General features: G+C 47.8%; 1 protein-coding gene across 1 annotated transcript in view; it reads right to left on the reverse strand.

Moving 5' to 3' along the window:
• Window positions 1-2,101, reverse strand: part of SMURF2 (SMAD specific E3 ubiquitin protein ligase 2) — a 115,678-nt gene extending 113,577 nt beyond the window's left edge. Inside the window, exon 1 of the mRNA XM_056127083.1 lies at window positions 1,543-2,101. Coding sequence (XP_055983058.1) covers window positions 1,543-1,594 — 52 coding nt within the window. The 5' untranslated portion in view covers window positions 1,595-2,101. The remainder of the gene's footprint in view (window positions 1-1,542) is intronic.
• Window positions 2,102-11,056: the final 8,955 nt, after the last annotated feature.

Here is an 11,056-nt window from a genome sequence, read left to right on the forward strand (position 1 = left end):
CCTGAGAAAACAAGGAAACTGGCAGAAGTGAAGAGAGGCACCACCCAATCCAGGTTTTCAATTAAGAATTGCTCAGTTAATGATTCTTTACAAATCTCCCTCGGGAAAGTAAAGTTGTCAATGAAAGTGTTCTTTTTTTTTTAAATTGTAGCTAGGCTAAATTCTCAAATTCAGTGTTTTGAATTGAACCGGTTCAGGCTGGTCAGGCCATGAATTGGGATGTGACACAAGCATTCAATTACAAAATTAGTCAATATAAATCTCAATCTGGTGTAGGTAAATATAAGTAGTTTATTCTTACACGAATGCGTGTACACACACACACACACACACACACACGGGCCTCGAAGGAAAACCATCTTTCTCACCTCACATCCAAAACGCCACCGCGTCGATTAAATAACGAATTGTGAAGCGAATCTAACTACATACACTGAGTTTCAATTACACGTTTCACATCCCCAATGTTTTTTTTTTTTCCTTAAAATGGAAGGTCAAAACACGACCCCGTAAGAAAACTGAAAAAGGCACTATTAGCCAAATGAATCTGTAAGGTTAAGGATTTTCATGCACCCGGAATCCTCACACTTTGCACGGAATTGGGGGTCGAGAAGGGGGGGATCAAGCAACCCCTCCGCTCTCCTTTATAAAACGGGAAGGGGTGGAGGTGCGGGGGGGGGGGGGGGGGGAGAGAGTGGGGAAGGAGAAAACTCCGCTAGAAAGTTTGCAGCGCCACAAAAGCAGTCGCGTCCCCTCCCCAAGCCCAGTCCATTCCATTTCCCCCACCCCGCCCCTTAAAAAAAAAAGTAGAAAAAGAAAGAAAAGCGTTTTCAAACCGCGTCTAGACTCTTGAAGGGAGCCCCAAGTGCTGCGGCCTACGAGAAACAACCCAGAACACGCTGCCCTACGGATCTCACGCTTCCAACAACACAAGTGTTCAACGAGCCGGAGCCGCGGGAGCGGGCGGACACGCCGCGAAAGTCACCCCGGGTGCCCCCACCAACCCCCCCCCACACACACACACACGCGCGCGCGCGCGCACCCCGCCCGGGTCTCAGGTGTGCGGCGGGGCGCGGGCGAGCGAAGCGGCGGGCACACACGCCCTCGGTCCCGCGCTCCATCTTTAAGCCGTGGAGACCGCGCGCAGCCCGCCGCCCGCCCCCCGCCCCCGCACAACCCCGGACCACCCCACCTGGGCAGGCGCCCAGGTGCGGCTCCCCCAGCGCCCGGCACCGGCCCGCGCTCGGCCGCCAAGTCCTCGCCCTCCACCCCGCCCGGAATTCCCAGCCGGGTCGCCCGCCCCTCAACAAAGCCACCTCCCCCCCCCCCACACACACACACACACAAATACAGCCCCCGGGCCGCCCCCGGCATTTTTTTTTCTTAAGAATTTCCAAACAAGGGCGAGGGATTGGCGGTTCCTCAGCCGAAACTAGGCCTTCCCACGTCCCGGACCGCCCCCCCTCCCCCGCAGCTCCCCCACCATTGATCGCGACCCTGGCCCTGCCCAAGGCCACCGGCGCCCCCCGCCGGCCCCCTCACCTGTCAGGCGCAGTTTGACGGGCCCGTTCCTCCGGCCTCCGGGGTTAGACATGTCCCCGGCGGCGCGGAGCGGGGCGGCGGGGCGCGGGGGCCGGGGCCGGGGCCGGCGCGGGGCGGGCGGGGCGGCGGCGACGGCGAGGCGCGGCGGAGTCACCACCACAGCGGCCGGGGCTGGGGCCCGAGCAGCCGGCGCCGCGGCCGCCACGGCCGGAGAGTCCCGGATGTGCCGAGCGTCGTCGCCATGAGCCGCGGAGGGAGCGGGACGCCGAGCTCCCCCCTCCTCCTCCTCCTCCTCCTCCTCCTCCTTCCTCGGCCCGGCCGGGCCGCACAACAAAGCGGCAGCCGCGGCCGGCCGCGCCGACTCCGCCCGCGCCCCTGCCGCCTCCACGCAGCCGCCTCCGCCTTCCCCTCCCCGGTCCTCTCAGCGCGCCTCGAGAGGCGGCGGGACGGCGCGGCCGGAGGCGGGCGGTGTTCGGCGGCGCCGGAGCCGGACTCGGGTCTCGGCCGCTTCCTCCTCCACCCGCCCTCTTGTCTGAGGGAACCGGGTCCTGAGGCCGCCGCCGCCGCCACTCGTCTGCTCCGGGGGGGCGGAGAGGAGACGGGAGGCGGGGCCTGCGGGGCGGGGCGGGGCCGGGGATGGCGGGGCGGGGCCCGGCCCGAAGGGGCGAGGCCGGGGCTGGCGGGGCAGGGCCCGGCCGGGCGGGGCGGGGCCGGCGGGCCGGGGCGGGGCTTGCGCGCGCAGAGTGTCCCGCGGGCCGACCCGGGAGCCCCACGCTGGCCCTGGGCCCTGTCTGGCTGGGGAGGGCGTCCACTGCCGCAGGGGCCCCTCGTAGCACTTAAAGAGCGGTCAGGCACAGGAGTGAAGAGAGGGCACGCGGGTCTGTGACGCAAGACGGCTTTCCTATCCCGTCCACTTAAGTGGAAAGCGCCTGCCGGACTACGTGTTATGAGACTCCCACTGTGTATGAGTTCTCTGGGTCCTGGGAATTCAGCGCGTTTGGAGCGAGGGCAGATGGAGGGTTCTAGCAAATCCCCAGGGTTGTTTTGCTCCTGTTATCACAGTTACCACCTCCATCTAGGACTCACCTGGTGAATGAGATCAGGTTACCTACTTGCACTGGCCTTTTTCCAGCTGGAAGGCCCAGCTAGGAGGATGATAATAAAGCCTTAAAGGATCATTAACAGGGTGAACCCTGCCGAGCAATATAGAAAAAGCTTTTTCTATGTAGTACTGTATTTCGTTCGTTATCTCAGGAGGAAAATGGAATATGAAATAAAAAGCATGTACCTTACCCTTTGGCCCTACAGTGGTAGGAATGTATTCTTTACAAATAAGGTAGAAACATGTTCTTTGCCAAGTTCATCTAACAATAAAACTGGAGTGATCGGTCAAAAGATGATTGTATTATATCAACCTCATCAATTTTCATTTTACATGAAATTATGGGTCTTAATATCTCATTCTTACTTTGGACAAACTGGCAGGCTACTGAATGTAACCTGCCCACACGGCAGAGTCTGACAAACTCCCCGTGGCGTACCTAATATGCCAAATACCAGTAACAATGATGGGTCTCATTCTCCTAACCCTGAAAGAGCCTTGAATATGGCGCTTCATAAAAATATAATCTCAGGGTTAGGATGAACGAGATGTTACTGGGGCCTGCTCGAGGCAATCGACAAACAACAGGATGGTCGTGATCGTGATGAAATTATAAAAAGCATAAGCTTTGGAAGAGTATCAAAGTTCAAAAGCAGAATAAAATATTGTGCATGAAAAATATCTAGCATGAAAAATATACTAAAAGGGTTGGAGCAATTGCACAGCAAGTAGGGTGTTTGCATGAGGCTTATCTGGATTGGATTCTTGAACCCTGTGTGTTCCCCTGCACACTACCAGGAATGATCCCTGAGTGCAGAGCCAGGAGTAATGCCTGAACATCACCGGGTTTGACGAAAAAAAGTAAAGTATCTAGCACAATGGAAATTAAGGATAACAGCGGTTTTTTTGTATATTTTGTTAGTTTTGCTAAGGCTGCTATAATATTGCAATTTAAATGCTTAATAAACTAATATATTTTAATTCCAATTCAGAGTTAGTCATTAATTTTAATCCATCGATTATGTCACTTCATTCTCCAGATGAAATTACCTCCAAGAGTATCTCATAAGTCTAGATACAGCCCTATAATTAAAATGATGCAAAAAATTATATAAAGTTCTGTTCTGAATTCAGTCCCCAGCCCCACACACTGTAAAAAGTATGTAACACTCTAAGGCCAGAACAATAGTACAGTGGGTAGGGCACTTGCCTTGCATGTGGCCAACCCTGGTTGGATCTGATACTCAGACCACTTCCAGGACTGATACCTGAGTATAGAGCCAGGAGTAACCCCTGAGCATTGCCAGGTGTGACCCAAAAACCAAAACAAATAAAAACCATATAACATTCTAAAAGTCAGATTAGAAATTCAGGGATCAGAGCTAGAAATTTAATTAGCAAACACTATACTCTGCACAAAGCAGTAAACTACATCCTTTATAGAATGCTTCTTTGCACCACAGAAAATCTGAAGATACACCGATTAATTTGAACAAGAGCTACTATCACAATTTAGGACATTAGGTGTATATGGCAATAAAACTTATCAAAAATTTACTAAACCAACACATTCATACACACTTTGTTCTCAAACAGAATAACTTCATCTATAATTTTGTCTTAGGTATTAAAAATTAGGATTTCATGGTCCAGGGAGATAGTACAGCAGATAAGGTGCTTGCCTTGCATGCAGGTGACCAGGGTTTGGTCCCCAGCGTTCCATATGCACAAACAGGATTAATTCCTGAGTGCAGAGCCAGGAGTAACCTCTGAACACCACCAACAGTGACACAAAAGCCCAAGTTAGGATTTCAAAACTGTGATGGGGCAACTGTGAAGGAGATTGCCTGTCCTAAAGTTAAATAGTGATTCAAATATGTATGTGACAGGATAGAAAAATGTATTCTCACATAATATGTAAAGGAAAATTCTGTTTGGGCTTGCCTGTGGGTAAGTTTAAGTCCCTTTGGTTAGTCCAGGAATGTAGTTAGATAGAATACATGCCTTGCACATCTGAAGTCTGGGTTAAAACACACACACACACACACACACAGAGAGAGAGAGAGAGAGAGAGAGAGAGAACAATCAATCAAAAAATTCCATTGTATAAAACAAAAGATTCAGGGGCCAGACAGATAATTCTGTAAGACCCATGTGTAAGACCCTTGTCTTGCACATGACACACTATATGGTTCCCTATTGTGCCAACCTGGAGTGATCCCTGAGTATAAGCATCACTGGGTATGGTCCAAAAACACACAAAAATTTTTAATTTCAAAATTAAAAGATAAAACAAAAGACTCAGATTGGCATAATACTTCAAACACAAGAGTCCAAGAACAGATACTTGATGCAGAAAGTATGGTATGTATATTCAATGGAATCCTACTTGGCAATATGAAAAGATGAGGGGCTGAAGAAATAATAAAGGGGATAAGGCACTTTCCTTATATGCAGTTGACCCAAGTTCCATCCTCAGCACCACGGAGGGCCTCCAACCACCAGCAGCAGTGACCAATGAACACAGAACCAGGAGTAAGTTCTGAGCACAACTGGGTGTAACCCAAATTACAGGGGAAAAAAAGGTAAAATCATGCAATTTTTTGCTATGTTAAATCTGGAGGATATCATGCTGAGGATGATAGTCAGAAGGTGAGGACAGATACAGACTGATCTCTCTAAGATGTGGGATATGCAGAAACACAGTAAGGGAATATAGCAACTATAGCCAAGGCAACAACACCTAAGAACTGGTCTCTAGAACTGAACATGGCGGGCGGGGGGGGGGGGGGGCAGAGGATGGGAGGGTGACAAGGGTTTGGTAAATAGAGGAAGAGGAACACTCCGGTGGAAGATATGGTGTTGGAATACTGTATGCATGAAACCCTATTTCTTTTCTTTTTTCTATTTCTTTTATCACTTTTAAGAATAATATTTCAGGGCTGAAGCAAAAATACAGTGGGTAGGACACTTGCTAACATGTAGCTGACCCCCCACACCCCATATGGTCCCCCAAGCACTGCCAGAGACCCCTGAATATACAGCCAGGAGTAAACCCTAAGCAGAGTGGGTTCTGGCAAAAAAAAAAAAATTATAATAATAATAGTACTTCAGGAGTACCTGCCAGAGAAGAGGAGGAGGAGGAGGAGGAGGAAGGGGAGGAGAAGGAGAAGGAGGAGAAGAAACCTCAAAACCATTTATATTGTTAAGGAGAACTAAACTTTAGTTGGATTAAGTTTCTGCTTTAGATACATAATATTGCTTCTTTATGGCAACATTCAGGCATTTCAGATATATTTTCAGGAAAGGGGAAGGAATAATAATTCTTAAATTTCACCCTTGTCTTTCCCCCTAAAACAGAAAACCACTTCCAATGTAAATTATACCTGTGCATGTCTTTAGTGGGTATGGGAATTGTAGAAAATCTTTTCAGAGCCTTTTTATTCCCTGTGATTTCTAATTTGCTCTCTGGAGAATAGTACACCTTTTATAGAATCATTGTTTCAAAAATCTGTCTCAAGCGTACTAATTCCACATATTTCCTACCAATAAGGTCAGTTTTTTTCTGTAAATGCCACTTAATAGAATCGTCTAGTGAAAATGCTATAATAAATCATTGTATCATTTTTGAACAAGGTTTAAACTTTTCTATTCATGCATTTTACTATTAAAGTCACAATCACAATGATGGGATAGTAGACCAGAGGTGAAAAACTATACACAAATTTAAGAACAGAATATTTAAAACCCTTTTTTTTAAACATCTTTCTGTTTTCCAAGGTTAAAATTTGATGTGACTCTATGAGAAAATGCTTCCCATCTGTAGTTGTGTTTTTCTTCCGCTCTAGCCATTAATATATTTTTTTACATAGAACAGTTGTCTCCAGTAATAAAAAACCTGTCTGAGGTATGGTTATGTTAATAGTGGTACTCCTGTGAAGCTATTTTTTTAGTATAACTTTCTAATTTAATACAGTTTATGCACCATGGAAAAAGCAAACATCAGGCACTCTGCAGTTAATACCACTGCTTAAAATGAGACTTTCTCTAATGTTTCAAATATGGGCTTTATTACATTTCATATTTTATTCTAGCTCCCTCCAAATCTGCTTATAACGGGCAAAGCAGGTAAGCCTGGCTCCAATATGGATACCAGCCATTGTCAGACCTGGTCCCCTCCCCCACTCCATCCATTTGCTCTCTACCTCTGTGGGGCCCAGGTTCTTGAAACAGGGTTCATGAAAAAACTTTCCTGTCCTCAGGAATTAGGATCAGGTCATGTTCCAAGGTGTTCTCTGGGACCCCTTCTTTGAGTCCCTCCCAGCATCTGTGGACCCCAGAGATGGAAGAGGAGCTCACCCCTGTGTCTATCCAACTCTGGGCATCCCCATGTCCTTCCCACAGCCCAGGCTCAAGTCTCCACACCCTTTGCCTTAAGCCTGACACGGCATGATGGTCCCTATGCTAGAGGAAGACTATATTTACCTATTGCTCTAACACAGAGTCCTACACTCCCACCCCAGGTTAGAATGAGGCCTGTAGATGTGCTTTTTCTTTTTCCTTGCAAGGGTGGGGAGTAGGTTATTCCCAGGTCTCTGCTTGGGGGTGGCTCCCAGCTATGCTCAGGTAAGGACCATGCTGTGTGTGTGTGTGTTGGGGGGGGGGGGGGGTGAAACCAGGACCCACTGAGTGGGAAGCAAGAAACTTATCCTCTGAATCATCTCTCCCATAAGTAAATTTGCAAGTTAATGGTTCCAGAAAGAGTGGTTTGAGAACCACTGCCTAGTCCCATGCACGGCCAAATAGCCTTGGTTGTACTAGGTGAGCTCAGTCTCACTGAGTCAAAGCTGGATGGCTGACCACTAGGCCATTTGAATCTTCTCTCCTTGAAACATGCACTGGGCACCCTGGGAGACAGTCAGCAGTGGGGAGCTGAATTTAGCTGTGATGCAGTTACCAGCTGATGGAGCCACTTTAAGACTTTGGTCAATAAATATAAAAGGATACAAGTCCATAAGAAAAAAGACTAGGAGCGACAGCACAGCGGGTAGGGCATTTGCCTTGCACACAGCCGACCCAGGTTCGATTCCTAGCATCCCATATGGTTCCCCAAGCACCGGCAGGAGTAATTCCTGAGTGCAAAGCCAAGAGTAACACCTGTGCATCGCTGGGTGTGACCCAAAAAGGAAAAAAAAAAAGAAGAAAAAAAAAGATTAAACAGGGGCTGGAGTGATAGCACAGGGGGTAGGGCGTTTGCCTTGCACGCGGCCAACCCGGGTTTGATTCCCAGCATCCCATATGGTCCCCTGAGCACCGCCAGGAGTAATTTCTGAGTGCAGACCCAGGAGTAACCCCTGTGCATTGCCGGGTGTAACCCAAAAAAAAGCAAAATAAAAAAGACTAAACAGGCAGACAAAGTAGTGGAGAAAAGAGGCTTCAGAACCCTGAAGAGATAGAGGAAGTGATTGTCTGAGCGATTTCCTGCTCATACCCCTGGCCCAGATCTCATCCTTTTCATGTCTAAGGATCTCCCTGTTTGGGATAAGCACTCCACCCCCTCACTTCAGCAAACCTAGTGGGGACCCCTGATCTTCACTCTCACTTTATCTCCCCTTTGAATACATTTTCCTCTTTGGGTCTTTTGTAAGCATCCCTCTTCCCCACAAAGAACTTGCCCTGCCCCGGCCTTTGTTCTTCCCAGAACTGAATCTCCCCTGTAGTCCAGGAACCTGGGGAGCTAGAGAGACACTACAGGCTGTAAGGCCCTAGCCTGTCCATGGCTGCAGTCCCAGGGACCTGGATTCAAATTCCTGCCAATAGCTACTCCTGAGCACAGCCAGAATTGGTCTCTGAGCACCATCAGGTACACCCACCCCTGGGCAAAAAAAAAAAAAAAAATTCTCTAGTTTGAGTCCTACCAACCTGGGCGACACTTCTAGAATCTAGAACAGACTAAAGCATGATAGTTATGTTCCTGAAATATGTCATGTTCTTGAAATATAACATGGGGCAAATGTAAAGTGTGCAATGAATTTCAAAGACTTAGAATAGGAAAGAAGGCAATATGTGTGTGTGGTATGTGTGTGTGTATATATATATATGTGTGTGTGGTTCTGAGACTTGAACCCAGGGCCACACATATGCAAGACAAGTCTCTAGCACTTAGCTATATTAACAACAAGAAGGCAAGCTAGGGACCAGAGCAATAGTACAGTGGGTAGGACACTTGCCTTGCATCTGGCCAACCGAAGTTCAATCCACAGCATCCCATATGGTCCCCTGAGCACCTCCAGGAGTAAGCCCTGAGCATAGCCAGGTGTGGCCCCAAACCCATACCTCTCTCAAAAAAAAAAAAAAGCAAACTATACCTCAGTGTACAATGCAACCTGATGCTCAATTCCTCACAAGCACCACCAAAAAAGTGTGAGACCTCCAGTTATCACAACCACCACCACAACAACAATGGAAAGCGTATGGGAGAGAAAATAAAATTTAATTTCTAAAGGAAAAAACATTTTTTTAATTTATATATAAAAACTATAGTAGGTAAGAGGCCAGAGATATAGTACAGTGGGTAGGGTACTTATCTTGTATACAGTCAACGAGGTTTGGTGCCCAGCACCTCATATGGTCCCCCAAGTACCACCAGGAGTTCTCCCTGAGCACAGAGTCAAGGGTTAACCCTGAGAAATACTGAGTGTGGCCCCCAAAACTTTTTAAATTAAAAAATTTGGGGTTAAATGTAGGACAATTGGGTTAAATGAACTGAGTACTGAAGTTAATTTCACTGTATCTTTTTCCTTTTGGGGAGGAAGAGGTTGTGTTACAGGCATATTTATATTTTGTTTGTTTGTTTGTTTTTCTGGCTTTTTGGGTCACACTGGAAATGCTCAGGGGTTAATCCAGTTTCTGCACTCAGGAACCACTCCTGGCGGTGCTCAGGGGACCATATGAGAAGCCAGGGACCAAACCCGGGTCAGCCGTGTGCAAGGCAAACACCCTGCTCACTGTACTATCGCTCTGGCCCCTATGGGCATATTTAGAGTGTTGATACTACTCCTGCTTGACTTCATGCTCACTCTTGGTGGAGTTGGAGGACCCCATAGTGTTGGGAGTTAAACTAGGAGCACACTCATGCAAAGCATGCATACCAGGGACTTGTGTTATACTTTCGTGGAATACTAGTGACCCAGAGGCTCACACCATCCCACCCACCTACCTCCAGGCTTGGAGGAGAATGAGCCCAGTAGCTCAGAAGCAGAATGAGCCGGTGTCACTCTTCAAACCTAATCTTACTCAGCTAGCTGAGCAGCTTCGATTCTACCCCAATCTATTCAACAGCAACTACCCCACCCTCATGAAAGCGGAAACGTCTAGTGCCTTGACTCTCTTTGCACCTACCTAACTTTAACTTAAACTGACTCTGTCTTAGGAAGGGTTATTTTGTTTTATTTTGCAGTGGGACCATACATGGTGTGCTCGGAGCATCTCCTACCTCTGTGCTTGGGGGTTACTCCCAGCAGAGGATGGGGGTCCATGTGACACTGGGGCTAGAACCTGGTTCTCCAGCATGCAAAGCACATATCACACTCATTCCACTGAGTTCTCTCTCTCCAGCCCATGAATTGACACATCTTGGACAGCAGATTTGCATGTCCAGTAGAGAAGTGAACTAGATGACTTCTGAGGTAGATTGGACGATGTGACCCCCAAAACACAGAGTGAAGTGCTAAACTCTGCCCAAGTCCTACACTGTCAAATGTGACCCTCTTTGGAAATGAGGTCTTGGCAGATGGAATCAAGTTAAGGTGAGCCACTGGAGTCAGTGGTAACTCAGTGTTACTGAGTGTCTTTTTTTTTTCTTTTTTTGCTTTTTGGGTCACACCCGGCAATGCACAGGGGTTACTCCTGGCTCTGCACTCAGGAGTTACTCCTGATGGTGCTCAGGGGACCATATGGGATGCTGGGAATCGAACCCGGGTCGTCCACATACAAGGCAAACGGCCTACCCGCTGTGCTATCTCTCCAGCCCCCTGAGGTGTCCTTTTAAGAATAAATGCCCTGCAAAGACACACAGTGAAGAAAGAGGTGGAGTTTGGAGCATGAAGCTGCAAGAAGAATGTAAAGGAATGTTGGTCACCCCCAAAAGCCAGGAGAAGGCAAGGAAGATTTCTACCAAGAGTGTCTGAAGGAGCATGAACTTGCCAAAACCTTGCTGTTAAACCTCTGAGCTTCAGAATAATAATGTCAGAACTTCTGTTGTGTTGTGAAATTAATTAAGGACACTGCCCAACTCTCTTTTATACACGTAGCAGCCAGTCCTCTGTAGAATATTAGTACTGATATCACATTGTAAATGCTGATACCTGAAACAGCAGTGTAATAAACACACCTCAAATGTTTTAATAGAAC

This window comes from Sorex fumeus, unplaced genomic scaffold (genome assembly GCF_029834395.1).
Source record: "Sorex fumeus unplaced genomic scaffold, SorFum_2.1 ptg000063l, whole genome shotgun sequence".
In the NCBI taxonomy this organism is placed as follows: domain Eukaryota; kingdom Metazoa; phylum Chordata; class Mammalia; order Eulipotyphla; family Soricidae; genus Sorex; species Sorex fumeus.